The following is a 13,848-nucleotide window of genomic DNA, read 5'->3' as shown; positions in this document are numbered from 1 at the left end:
GTGTGTTCGTGTGTGTGCGCCTTTGCACATATAACCTAGAACTCACAGATGCATGCAAGTCTGGTCTATGTGCAGTGCAGGGCTTTTTTTATGCAGGCGATCCATAGCTTTGTGTATGTTTCCTGTTTACAAAAGATATAGGCCTATCATCATGTGATCTTTCACCTAAGAGGCAGATATGAAAATGCATGGGAATGCTCATGATGCAATTAACATTTCACAATGCTGTGAGACACAGATTGATGGATTGACGCCTTTGAAACATTGTTTACAAAGGAAGCAAACAGATATTGCATTAGGTGGGGAGAACATCATCCTCCATGTTGCTGCCACGCTTCGGCCATTCTTCGCACCGGAGCAACACTTTTGGATGTGATATAGGGTGCCTCTCGGCCTGCACGCGTGCACAGCACGCATGATATGGAGTTATGTAACCCCTCAAAATCAGTCGGACACACCCACTTATGCTAATCACAATCAGAGGAGCTGTGATGGGTACAGAGTTCCCGCCTCTCCGCGGCCGCACGGGCATATGTGATGAGCGGGCCTTTAAATAAAGCGCCGTGAACAATTTCATGCTGTTCTTTTGGTCCCCTCCGACCAGCCTGCCAGCCCCATCTCTCCCTCACCTCATCATCATCTCTGGACCTCCGGAGACGTGTTTCGGACTTCTCCGGGCTTCGTCTCTAACCTACAGCAACCATGCCCAGCAAGAGAAAGAAGAATAAGCGCCGTATGAGGCGAGCGGTAAGTGGAAAAGCAAAACAAGTGACAAATTCTGATTTATGGAATGCATACAATGTTTGCTCATCGTACCCTTTCGAAATCATTAGCACATGTTTTGCGATGTTTTAGAATGTCGTTCATGTCTTCGGTAAAATGTCTGGCTGCGAGGCAAAATTGCAATGTTTTGAACTTTGGGGATTTTGGACGTGCGCACTTCATATAAATCGCAATGTAACGAAAACAAGCAAAGCTTTTTCGAATCAGTACACCTACATGCGTCGTAGATGCTTTCGCATCGTAGTTATGATGTTGAAATTGCATCGTTTCCAAATTAAATATAGAAAAACGCCATTCCCAATAGGCTAATTATCAAAGCCAGTTGCACGTATTCCAGTGCGTGGAGGGGGTGTGCCGCCGAGCGCGTCCACGCAGCAACAAAGGGTCTGCTGAAACTTGGCTACCCCGTGGCCGTTTAGCACAATTTGTTCCTTGCCATTTTTGTTGATATTTGTGATGAATCCTGTGATTGGAGAATTCATTTAGACTGATATAGGAAGGAGTTTTTTCCCGTCTATGACGGTAAATTGACCGCGAAAACTGGTTTCGAACATGGTGTCCAATCTGCGTCCCATTAATAATTGTGCGTGTGTGCGTGCGCGCGCATGTGTGCGAATTGGACTGGATGTGTTCGATTACATAAGTATCTCTGCCAGTCCAGAACTTCGGTACTGGACATGTGGAAATAAAGCCGTCGTTGTAGAGCATTTCAGAGTATTTTTTCTAGATCGTGCACATAGCCCTCTTTATGTTTTCGTCGTTTTTGATCTCATGTCTTTATTTCAACAAAATTGTGCCACACGAGGGCAAACAACGGCGGTTTTATTTTTAAAAAGATGGCCACCGCATACTTTTGCAAAGCAATTTCCCGTGTGAAATGTTATAAATGCACTAAATGCATTAATTGGTAGACTCATCAGCTCGTGCCACCACCGTCGTCTCTGTGCCTCATGGCGCCACGTGCGCATGCCCGTTGATATGGCCGTGTTTGTCTTGGCCCCTGCTCTCCCGTGTGCATTGAGGGGTGGGCGGCGTACACATTCCTTCGAAACCAGGCAGGCAGCCTCAGCATATTGGATCAATGCAAATATGTGCTTAGTCTCTTGTTGGCTTCATTCTTTTTTTGTGTGTGCATTTTTAGACACTTTTGGTTTGTGAGGGAGTTCCTGACACATTTTAATTACAAACTCTCAAGAAAGAAGTACTACAGTTGTGTAAACTTTTAATTATAATTAACCAAATAACCCACTTAAAAAAAAGTTTCTGCAGGTTGAAGCCTCACTTTGGTTACTTTGGGCCTCTATATCCAGGCCCCTGCCTGCCTGCCTGTCTGTCTGCCATGAAGTTACACAGTGCCGTGTTTATCTTATCCATAGAAATACCTTCCACCACACACACACCCCTTGTGCTCCTGAGGGATAGTACTGACCAGAATGACCATACTGGTTATTTTTGGGCTGCAGGAGCCAGTTGGTTTGTCTCACTGTCCAGCAACGCTGGGCCTACTCAACAACACAGGCCCAGCTTAGTTTGTGTGTGTGCGTGCGTGTGTGCGCGTGTGTTTGGGTGTGTGTGCGCGCGTGTGTTTGGGTGACGTGGGTGACTGAGCTCTTTTGCTGATGTTAGCTTTCTCATCAGCCAGGCTTAAGGGCTAACATGTACTGGCACAAAGAGTCAGGGACACACACACGCGCACGCTCACACGCACACACACACACACACACACACACACACAGGGTAAACTATCCAGCAGCAGGCCGGTGTGTGTGTGTGTTGGTGTGAGTGTGTGTGTGTGTGTTGGTGTTGGTGTCTGCCCCAACCCTCCCCCTCCCCCCGCCACGGGCCCCAGTGATGTGCAGCAGAGCGTGATAGCCGATTGTAATGTGGCGATAATGAGTCTTTAATGAGACTATGGGAGCGCTTATAATGTGATTATAACCACATTCTACAGCGCTTAGGCTGTCAGAACACTTATCCGGACTGGAGCACGGCGCACACACCTCACTGCCCCTCTGCACACACACACACACACACACACACACACACACACACACACACACACACACACACACACACACACACACACACCTAGCATATACACATACCCACACACACACCCACACACACCCATCCATGGTCCATGGTTCAATAATGCCCAACATTCTTGAAGCTTAGACAGTCACAACTCACAGCCAAGCCCCCATCACACATCCACCCATCCCTCAAAACACTGAGCACGTTTTTTTTGTCACTACAGAAGCTAACCCATTCTCTCTCTCTCTCTCTCTCTCTCTCTCTCTCTCTCTCTCTCTCTCTCTCTCTCTCTCTCTCTCTCTCTCTCTCTCTCTCTCTCTCTCTCTCTCCCTCAGATCGCACAGCAGAGGGTGCTGGAAGAACAATATGCGGCCTCTGGAGCCAAGGGAACTCCCGCGCTCATGGTGGCCGCTCCGGTCGTACACGCCCCCAAACCCCCAAAGACTCCCAAACCCCCCATGGCCACTAAGGCGGACTTCGCCAAAAAACCAAAGAACAGAGAACGCCTGGTACCCGCCCCTGCCCCTGTCCCAGTCGTCGTCCCCGAACCAGAACCCGAAATCGAGGTCTGCCCTCCCGCCCCAGAACCCGTCATTGCAGAGGTGGCTGCCCCCGCCGCCCCTGTCGAACTCGAACTCGAAGCCGAAATCGTACCAGAGATTTCCGAGTGCCCGCCGGTTGAAGCGCCCGCCCCCGTCGTAGAAGAAATCGTAGCAGAGGTTTCAGAATGCCCGCCAGTTGAGGCAGAGGCACCCGCCGTCGTCGAAGAAGAAATCGTGGCAGAGGTTTCAGAATGCCCGCCGGTTGAAGCAGCCGCCCCCGTCGTCGAAGAAATCGCACCAGAGATTTCAGAATGCCCACCAGTCGCAGAGCCAGAAGCAGAGGCCGTCACAGAAGCAGAGGCCGTCACAGAAGCAGAGGTCGTCACAGAAGCAGAGGCCGTCACGGAAGCAGAGGTCGTCACAGAAGTAGAGGCCGTCACGGAAGCAGAGGTCGTCACAGAAGCCATCACAGAAGCAGAGGTCGTCACAGAAGCAGAGGCAGAGCCTGAGGCCGTTGTTCTGGACGAGCCTGAAGTATTGAAGACGCCCGAGCCTGAAGCTGAGGTTGAAGCTGAACCCGAGGCAGTTCCTGTTGCCGTTGCCGACGCAGAGGAAGTGGCCGTTGCCGAGGAAGTGCCGGTCGTCGCCGAGGAAGAGGTGCCCGTTGCAGTGGCAGAAGAAGAGCTTCCTGTGGAAGAGGAGCCCCTCGTGTGTTCACTACCGCCAGAGCCAGTTCTAGAGGTGAGTGCAGTGCGGTGGGATGTGTGTTTTTGGTGTAATAGTAATGGAACAATGTGGCCGTCGGCCATTTTGGAACATTGAACGGTATGGAGGCCGACCATTTTGGAACATTGAACAATGTGGTGGTCGGCCATTTTGGAAAAATTGAACAATGTGGAGGTCAGCCATTTTGGAATGTTGAGCAATATGGAGGTCAGCCATTTTGGTCAAAGGCATGTGCAATTTGTGTATCTAAGGACGTGAGTCAGTGCGGTGGGCTTTTTTGTGCGATTTGGAGCTAATAGCACAGTGAGCCTTTAAGTTTAATGTCAGCCATTGGGCCAATCACCCTTTAATGTCAGCCAGAAGGCCGGGGCCTGTGTAGTAAGTTTACATTGGGATGTTGAGGTTGGCAGCTCCATTGGAGCTGATTGCACATAGGGCCCAAAATTTGGTAAGACGTGCGTCCCTGTCCCTGTCCCTGTCCCTGTCCCTGTCCCTGTCCCTGTCCCTGTCCCCATCCCTGTCCCATGCAGCCAGGACATGTGCCACTGTAACATGGCAGGACCTGTGCTGTACATGTGAGAACTATACATGTGCTATACAAGACGGAAGATCCCAGAATAACTCTGCCAAGCTCTTCCTGAAAGGTCTTAGCTCACCAAACCCTACCCTACCCCCCACATGTACAGTAGGCTATAGGCATGCTGCCATGCAAGCATGGGGCCTTAACACACGTGGCGGATAACTCCCAACACGATCTGAGTAGCTGGCTAGTGATACCATGAGGTGTATAGTATCCATACAGCATGGTGAGAATCAGACGCCATGTTGAAATGGTAAGAGGCATGCCAATGGCAGTCCACTCTTAACCTATAGTAGACCACTTAAGGGTACCAGGTGCACTCCTCCCATATCTTCACACCAACAACCCCACCCCCCCCCCCCAAACCCCCCTTCTCCCCACCCTCCAATGGAGGAGGCGGGACCCAGTCTTTAAGGAAAGTATGTCTATAGGAGGAGACAGAACGTTCTGTTCCTTTCCCTCTCCTCTGCCTTGGACGTTCTCTCTGTTTCTCTCTCTCTCTCTCTGTCTCTCTCTCTTGCTCTCATTCACTCAACTCCCCCCCGCCCCATCCTCCCTCCCTCCCCTCGCCCACTTGCTTGCTTTCCTCGTGGGGCCCTCGCTTAGAGTGGTTTGTGTGTGTATATGTTGTTGGTGTGTGTATGTATGTATGTATGTGTGTGTGTGCACGCCTGTGTTGGTGAATGATTGTTGGGGGCAGGGTGTGAGTCTGTGTGAGTGTGAGTGTGTGTGTGTGTGTGTGCTTCTGTCTGTGCTGAAAGAGCTCTCTTCCACACAAAGCTGTTCTATGGTTTGTGCGACAGGTTTATGTGTCTGTGTGGGAGGGAGGGAGCGATGGAGGGAGGGAGAGGAGAGGGGGAGGAAGAGAAGAGAAGAGAAAGAGAAGAGGGAAGTAGAAGGGGGCGTGGATGTAAGGAGCAGCGCAAGGGCTTGTGGGTGATTTGTTGGCCAGGTCTGGCACGTGTGCAGTAGGGTCCCTTATAGGAGAAGGGGGCGGGGCATCCATAAGGGGCTTCCGAACTCTCCTTACATGTCTCTAGCTGGTCTAAACCGCCTGCCTGCCTGCCTGCCTGCCTGCCTCCCTTCCCAACTCTACATGTTTGGGTTGACGTGGCTTTACTGTACATGTGTACATGTGTATTTGCACACACGTGTGTGTGTGTGTGCGTGCATGTGTGTGTGTATGTGTGGGTGTGGGTGTCTGTGTGTGTGTGTGCGTGTGTGTGTGTGCATGTGGGTGTGTGTGTGTGTGTGTGTGTGTGTGTGTGTGTGTGTGTGTGAGAGAGAGAGAGAGAGTGTGTGTGTGTGAGAGAGAGAGGGTGAGAAACTGCCTTTGTTCTGAAACAATACATGAGTGCTTGAGCCCCAAGCAGTGCATTAGGTAAAGGGAATGTGGCGCCAACAAGGGATGGCTGTGTGTGTGTGTGTGTGTGTGTGTGTGTGTGTGTGTGTGTGTGTGTGTGTGTGTGTGTGTGTGTGTGTGTGTGTGTGTGTGTGTGTGTGTGAGCACGTGTGCTACTGAGATCCATCTCGGTAATTGTGCGACAAGAGTTGGGGGCTGCCAATGATGTATGCATGTCGCGCTCAGTCGCACTCTGGTGAATTGTGTGTGTGTGCGCGTGTGTGTGTGTGTGTGTGTGTGCCTTGCTATGTGTGCCTGTGTGTAAATTGTGTGTGCTCGTGTGTGTGAATTGTGTGTGTGTGTGTGCCTGTACACGGCAGCACATTATGTTCTGTGAGCTCAGAGAGCTGAGAGTGGCGGCAGAGTGGGAGAAGAGAGGGAGGGAGGGAGAGAGAAGAGAGACGAGAGAGGAGAGCAGAGAGACGAGAGAGGAGAGAGAGGAGTGGGAGGGGTTGCCTAGGAAAAGGGAGTTGAACAAAATGTTCCAACATGGCTGCCTCTGTGCTCTGATGCTCCGTGGCTCACTGGCTGGCTGACTGGATGGCTCGGGGGGTGGGAGCAGACTATCTGAAAAGCGATATGCTTCTGGCTGCCCGTCTTCCATATCATATGTAACAGAGGTACATTGATAATACTCCTAGTTGTTTAATGGCCATTGGCCATTAATGGTTTTAATGTTTTGCAGGACAAAGCAAAATAGCTGAAGTAAATGATAAATGTCTGCCGCAACACTGTTAATAATACTCCCATTTGTTTAATGGCCATTCAAATTACACAACTGGGAGCATTAACAATGTTGCGGACAGTTTATCATTTTCTTCAGTTATTTTGTTTTTGTCCAGCAGCACCTGAGCCACTGATGTGGGTCTGCATTCTCTGCGATCTTCCATGTGTAGCACTCAGTGTTACATAGTAGTAACTAGGTGTTCTAACGTCCCCTTATCTTGCAAACCTTCCACAATGTATATATGGAGCTCAGAATCTTTCCACCATCCACGGTATGTGGCACAAAGATGAAAACGAGCTAACGTGGTGCTCTCTGAACCAGGGAGGGGGACTCAAGGGGGGCGTGCTACGTACACGTACGTAGGAGCCCCTATCTGTGGGAATGTACACAAAGAGTGTGGTGTGTGTACTGTGCATCGTCTCCGTCGCTTATGCAATTCTCTGCAACATTTCTGTTTGTTGTGCAACCTTACAACCGTCAGTCATATCGCCATATCAGTAACCATATACATTTACACACACACACAGGTCATTGTCTTTATCCACACATAAGTTGTTTGAATTTCGTAGCACTCAGTCTTCCATAGCATAAATATGAATACACTCACCCCAATTGCTTAATTGACCTTCCATACAAATATAACGTACAGTAAAACGCCTCACAATTCTTTGGTTTCGCATTGAACACCTAATTTATTATCTGGTTCATGTAATTTTCTCAGTCTTCTTCTTGTGTTCTACTGTAAGTAAACCACATCCATAAACATACCCGACAGTAAAACACCTCCCAATTATTAGTTTAAAGCATTGATCACCGACCCTAGTGTCTGATTCATGTAATACATTTTTTCTTTGTCTTCTGTTTGGTTATTTTTTAGGTCGAGGCTGAACCTGTTATCGCTGAAGCAGAAGCAGCACCCTGTGAGGCAGAAGTTGTTGAGGCGATCCCAGAGGTTTGTGCATGTTCTATATATTCGGCTGGACAACTGTCCAACCGGGCTTTTATTATTAACTCTTTTCTTTTGTTAGGAATAAGAACCCTTTAATGGTCTCATTCAAGTGACAGAAAACATTTTTACTGTCACATCAGTAGCACAGCTTTCAATTACAATTTAATGAATTGGCACATATGGGTATAATACACATAATAGCTAAATAATTCTGTCTATGAAAGAGATGATTAAAGGGTTTCCCTGTAAAATGTATGGTAAGGTAACGGTTAAAGGTAAAAGGTAACGGTTAAAGTCATTGCTGTCATCGTCATTGTTGTCGCATGCATTTCATAGCTACCATTTCATGCATCATTTTTGTCAACGTATTAATAATAGCCAGTTGTCGTTCCGAAAACCAACATGTTTGTCCCAAATCCCTGTTTTGTCTGTGTTGCCATTTGAAGAAACCTACTCACAATTCTGCACTACATTTGGTGTTAGACAATTGCCAAACAATTTACAATATTGTTCTAATTCGACGCAAAACATTGCAATAGTTTGGGAAAGTGCAGTCCCTGATGGCATGCTCATTGTAACAGTAAAACAACCAACCAACCAAACAAACAAAAGTAACGGTAATGTTGTGTCTGTCTGCAAAAAACCCCCAAAAAACGTCAAAAAAACGTGCTGTTGTGTATTGCATGTTTTGTAAAACTGCTGGCCCCCTTCCCCCTGCATAAAATGTGGCCACAGACGGCAGACGCAGTGGATGGCGGAATTGTTATCTGTGAGCCTGTCGCTGTTGTTGCTGAAGTCGAAGAGGAAGAAGAGGCGGCGCTCGCACCCGAGCCCACTCTTGAAGCACAAGAAGAGACCCTATTGGTGGCCTCTGAGCCCGTTGCGGAAGTGTCGGCCACACCTGAGCCTGAAGACACAGTAGAGGAGGAAGAAGAAGAAGCCGAGATAGTCGTTTGCCCCGCTGAGCCCGAGGCCGCTCCAGAGACACTAGAACTTGCCGAACCCGCTGCTGCTGACTTAGTGAGTGCACAAGCCGAAGACGTAGTGGTGGACGCCGCCAGCGAAGAGCCAGTGGCGTTGGTGGAGGCCGTAGTGGAGCAGGTGGTGGCAGAGGCGGTGGCAGAGGTGGTAGCGCCGGCGGTGGCGGCCGCAGTAGCTGAGGCCGAGGCCGAGTCTGAGCCAGAGGAAGCAGCCACGGGTGTGGTGGAGGTTGAGCAGCTACCTGAGGTTACTACTTAAACGGCCGGCGCCTAAACCTCCTTCTCCTCCTCCCACTACGCCGCCCGTTTCCGGCCCCGAGACTATACCTAAGCTCTCTCTCATAACAGCGCACATCTTTATTTTGCTAGCCAACCGCTGCAAGTGCGTCACTTGAACTTCACTCCTTAATCGAGCTATGGGTTGCTTGCCTCTTCTCTCCCCCCCTCTCTTAAATGCCGCTAAGATACCCACTTGCTTTACTGTATCCCTCTTCTTTTCAGCTTTGCTGGGTTTTTGCTGCCAAAAGCTCTCCGCTCGCAGGGCTCACATGTTTGCATGGATGCGCTTAACTAAAGGCTCTGTTAAAACACGTTTTATTATAATGTATAAAAGACTTCTTTTCACAGTGCCGCGTTAAAATGTCACCCTAACCGTTTTTACGCATGTTTTTTGAAAACGATCTTCTCACCTTTGCACTTAAGTCTTTTTAATCAAGGCTTGTGTGATTATGTGTGTGGTTTGTGACTCCTTGCGATGTAAAATATTGCAACCAGAAAGTAAATTGTCCTGTTGCCTCAAGTTTGTAAGTTAACTCAACTTGAGAAATCCTCGAGTTGAGTTAAGTCTCGAATTGAGTTAACTTATGGCAGCAGGGCAACTTACCTTTTTGACGTTGAACTGGCTTGCAATGCTTTACGTTGCACGATCAATATTCCATGTGGAGCCAAAGTCTCACCCTGCATTTCGATTTCAGGAGACTCCGCTCCCTGCCACTCCCGAGCCTGTGCTGTGCGAGGATGTGCCCGCCCAGATTGAGGAGGCCCTTGTGGTAAGTTGTTGTTGTTTTTTACAATATTTGGTGCTATTTGAAACATTTTTCAAAATTTTCTTTTCAACTTTACCAATCTGTGTTGTGCCCTCGTGCTCTTTAAAGAGAGTCCTCTTTCCCATGTAGGCCTAGGCCTTCTTCAAGTTCATAGAGTCGATATGCTCTCATCTCAATGTGTGTTGTTCAGACATGTCAAACATCATCATTTGATTGAGCTCCAAGCGTAACTACGATTAATATTGACTTGGCGTCAGATTAGTCAACACTTCAGATTAGTCAAGCAATATCAAATCAACTTTGCCTTCCAGGTGTTCAGTTGTTCCACCTGTGCATGTTTAGGCTACATAGCCAAAAGTGAGTTTCATAATAGCCCAGTGGAACAGCCTAGAGCAGTGGTTCTCAACCTTTTTTTTAACAAACGCCCCCCTGACCTCATCATAAGACTCCCAGCAACCCCATGACCTCACCATAAGCCTGCCAATGCCCCCCTTAGTATTAAACATATGTAATAGACTAATATATGAGCAACCCCTCCTCGCAGCTGTCTCCTTCTCAACATCATGTTTTGTATTGCCATACACTATGTGGCTGAACGGACATTAAATGTTAATATAATGTATTGTTATGTTTTCTCCTCCTTTCGTGTTTAGGTTGAGGCCGCCCCAGTTGAGGTCGTCGAGCCCGTGGTGGCTGCAGTTGACCCCGTTATTGACGCCATCGCTGAGGACTTTGTCGTGACGGAATCCGCCGTCGCCGTGGAGGCAGCCATGTCTGTACCTGCTGAGGTCGAGGAACCAGTACGTACACATTTCAGAATCAAAGTCAAGTCCAAGTGTCTCAAGTCAAACTCCCTATATATATATCAAGTAATGGCAGTTACATCACAAGCAAAATCTTTACACACAGGGCTCTAAATTAAAACCAACCAACCAGCCAAATGCTGGTGAAATTTCAGCTTGGCTGGTAGGAAAGAAAACATGCCACTTTGACCCATTGGTGACTGTGCGTTTGGCCAGTAACGTTAACATCTACTAGCCATTTTGTTAAGTGGTGGGAAAAAAGTAAATTTAGAGCCCTGCACACAACAACATATCCATACATTTTTCTGAATGAAATGTTCAATGCTCCTGTTTCTTCCTCTAGGTTGCCGTGATCGCAGCTGAGGAGCCCGTGGCTGCCCCAGAGCCTGTGGCTGTCCCCGAGCCCGTGGTTGTGCCCGAGCCTGTGGCTGTCGTCGAGCCTGTGGCTGCCCCTGAGCCCGTGGCTGCCCCTGAGCCCGTGGTTGTGCCCGAGCCCGTGGTTGTGCCCGAGCCCGTGGCTGTGCCCGAGCCTGCGCCTGTTGAAGCCATCGTGGAGCCAACACCTGCCCCAGTGACCGAAGTCATCAAGGTGCGTCTTCCTTTTTCAGAATCATTTTGCCAAACTCTTAAACCCCTTAGTGCAGAGCCTCTGCTATAACCTTATTGTCACCAACATGCTGATGACCAAGTCTTCATCGGTTACTTAAGACTCTTTACATTTTCATAGCTATGTTGTTATGATGTAGTTGAGTGTTTTCGGCAAAGAGTGAATAGTCTGTAGTAAGAGGCTACAGGCCCTATAGAAGCACTTCAAAATGACACACATACACAGCATTTCAGTCTCTGTTTCTTTGAGTGTTACTTGTCCATAAGTGGCATCTGACTGACCAGCAACCTCTCAATATGTCATTTCAGGCTAAGGAAGAGATTGTCGCTGAAGTGGATATTGAAACAAAGGTGAGTTTTCTGTCCATCTTATGTCAACACTGTAATCTTTCTCTTCTTTTCAAGAATATTTTTCTTCATTAATGCTCATCTTGACATCTTGTGACGATGCTCTTTCTTTGCCTCTTTCCCACCTCAGGTTGTGGAGGCCATGAATGGACACGTAGCAGCAGAAGTTGCTATTGAGAGCTAAACCTGAAGTGGTGAGTACTCTTCAAGTAGGCTACTGTAGTTGACTTTTAATTCTCTTTATTTTAGTCAGTCTCATCCATCGTTTATATCTAATGTAATGCTCTCACCAGGTCTCTAAATTCACTTTTTTTTCGTCACCAGCCAAAATGGTTTGTAGATGTTAATCTTACTAGCCAAACACATATTCATTAATGGGTCAAAGTGGCTAGTAAGTTGATTTTGTGCTAGCCAAACTGAATTTTCTCCACCATTTTGCCGGTTGGCTGGTGTTAATTTAGAGCCCTGGTTCTCACTATAAAACGAAAACGTAAGCAGTCAAGCGAAGTTAACTAATGACATGGTCATTGGACGATGCGACAAACAATAGATTAAGATCATATGGTAGAATCACACTTATCCTTTGTTTCACATTAACATCCATGTGTATTAATGATTAATACAGTAATTACCACATTAATTGAAAATATTAATAATATTAATATCAATGTGTTTTTTTTGTTTTTCTCTTTACAGTGCACAAAGGGACTTCAAAAAACATCTCCATTCAAAGTGCCTTTCCTGCGTGGGCGCTCAAAAAAAACGTGCTTGGATGAAGGGAGTGGATTTCAGACAAGATGTCTTGATTGTTTTTTTCATGTGAATACTGGCTCTCTATAATTGGCGTCCGTTTTTTTTGTCATGCATCATTTACAGCAACTGTGAATTTGCATACAACGTATGGTCGAGAAAGGAAATATCACAATTTATATGTTCATATTTGGACCATTTTTGTATTGAAATGTTTTTTTTTTCCTTTGATTTGCCTTTTTTTTTCTTTTGATTTTTTTTTTTTGTAAAAGCAGTTTGGACTGTAGAGCTGCCTCCACGGGCTCCTGTTTACTACTTCAGACGGTGCCTTTTTCCTTAAGTTTGAATGGGATTCAAGAGAGGAGCTCTTTTGTTGAGTGAGTGAGAGTGTGTGTGTTTGAGCGAGCGTATGAGTGCGCGAGTGCATGTGTGAGTGTGTGTGTGCGTGTGTTAGTGTGTGTGTGTTTGTGTGCGTGTGTGTATGTGTGTGTGTAATGTCTATGTGCTGTGTGCCACTTGTAACTTACGGCAAGTGTTCCCGCACCAGCGCTATGATACTGGAGAAAAAAACTGCATCCATTCTCTGAAATCAGGACTGGGAGAGGTCTGACTCTCAGGCCACATGGTGTTGTCAACTCCTCTTCCTCCTCCTCCTCTCCCTCCTCTACCTCCTCCTCTCCCTCCACTTCCTCCTCCTCCTCTCCCTCCTCTACCTCCTCCTCCTCCTCTTCCTCCTCCTCCTCTCCCTACTCTCTCTCCTCTCCTCCTCCTCCACCACCTCCTCCTCCTCTCCTCTTCTCTTTCTCCTCCTCCTCTCCCTCCTCATCTTCCTCCTCCTCATCTTCCTCCTCCACCTCCTCCTCTCCTCTTCTCTTCCTCCTCCTCCTCTTCCCCCTCCTCCTCCTCTTCCTCCTCCTCCTCCTCTACCTCCTCGTCCTCCTCTATCTACCTTTTGTAAAACAACTCTATTTGGTACAAAATGGCTGCTGGAGGCCTTGGTCCACAACAGACAGACAGAGCTGTGACGGTTCTTCTTTCACTCTCATTAATAAAAAATAGATCTCAACCCGCCCCCACACTGGCTTGTCTCCGTTGTTCTCATTCATTGATCTGTCCATGTACTGTATGTAGTACTACTGTAAGTGCATGCTTTTAGGCAGACCCATTTCCACAGTGCACTAATGCCTCTTTCCCACTGCCGGTTTTCTGCTAGGCCTACAGCTAGACACAGCACGAATTGGCTGCCACTTTTTGCTTTTCGATTGGACAGGACACAGCTCAATCGTAAAGCAAAATGTGGCGACCGAGTTGTGCTGTGTCGAGCTGTAGGCCTACCGGAAAACCGTCAGTGGAAAAGAGGCATAAGACCACATTGAAATGGTGCCTTCTCTAAAACGTGTGTACATGACCACGACAAACCACTGCATTAAACTATACACACTTGGGCAAATGATGCATAATGAGACATGTGGCATTTGGACAAAAAACTGTAAACACTTGAAAAAAAATGTAATGTTCCACTTGTGACCGTTGCTTACATAAATAGTAGTTTGTGGGATGGGGTGGGAAAAA

The 13,848-nt window shown here is 47.6% G+C and overlaps 1 protein-coding gene across 2 annotated transcripts; it reads left to right on the top strand.

Annotated features, from left to right (window-relative positions):
* Nucleotides 1-495: 495 nt before the first annotated feature.
* si:dkey-164f24.2 (uncharacterized protein LOC566607 homolog) lies at nucleotides 496-13,354 on the top strand. 2 transcript variants are annotated; one of them, XM_063194850.1, is made up of 10 exons: nucleotides 496-747; nucleotides 3,153-4,100; nucleotides 7,672-7,746; nucleotides 8,479-8,763; nucleotides 9,698-9,772; nucleotides 10,423-10,569; nucleotides 10,916-11,161; nucleotides 11,488-11,529; nucleotides 11,657-11,720; nucleotides 12,223-13,354. In XM_063194850.1, the coding sequence occupies exons 1-9, from the start codon at nucleotides 703-705 to the stop codon at nucleotides 11,708-11,710; spliced, it is 1,917 nt and encodes a 638-aa protein (XP_063050920.1). In that variant the 5' UTR covers nucleotides 496-702; the 3' UTR covers nucleotides 11,711-11,720; nucleotides 12,223-13,354. The 2 variants fall into 2 exon arrangements, with proteins under 2 accessions (XP_063050920.1, XP_063050918.1); XM_063194848.1 differs by having other exon boundaries at nucleotides 8,479-8,970.
* Nucleotides 13,355-13,848: the final 494 nt, after the last annotated feature.

This window comes from Engraulis encrasicolus, chromosome 3 (genome assembly GCF_034702125.1).
Source record: "Engraulis encrasicolus isolate BLACKSEA-1 chromosome 3, IST_EnEncr_1.0, whole genome shotgun sequence".
Classification (NCBI taxonomy): domain Eukaryota; kingdom Metazoa; phylum Chordata; class Actinopteri; order Clupeiformes; family Engraulidae; genus Engraulis; species Engraulis encrasicolus.
The sequence above is the reverse complement of the archived record's forward strand: the minus strand, read 5'-3'. Positions and strand labels throughout refer to the sequence as shown.

Excerpts from the sequence above, each read along its gene's own strand:
- si:dkey-164f24.2 (XM_063194848.1), top strand. The coding sequence starts at position 703 with ATGCCCAGCAAGAGAAAGAAGAATAAGCGCCGTATGAGGCGAGCG. Across the intron at positions 8,971-9,697 it reads AGGTTGAGCAGCTACCTGAG|GAGACTCCGCTCCCTGCCAC; the intron begins GTTACTACTTAA and ends TTTCGATTTCAG. Across the intron at positions 11,162-11,487 it reads CAGTGACCGAAGTCATCAAG|GCTAAGGAAGAGATTGTCGC; the intron begins GTGCGTCTTCCT and ends ATGTCATTTCAG.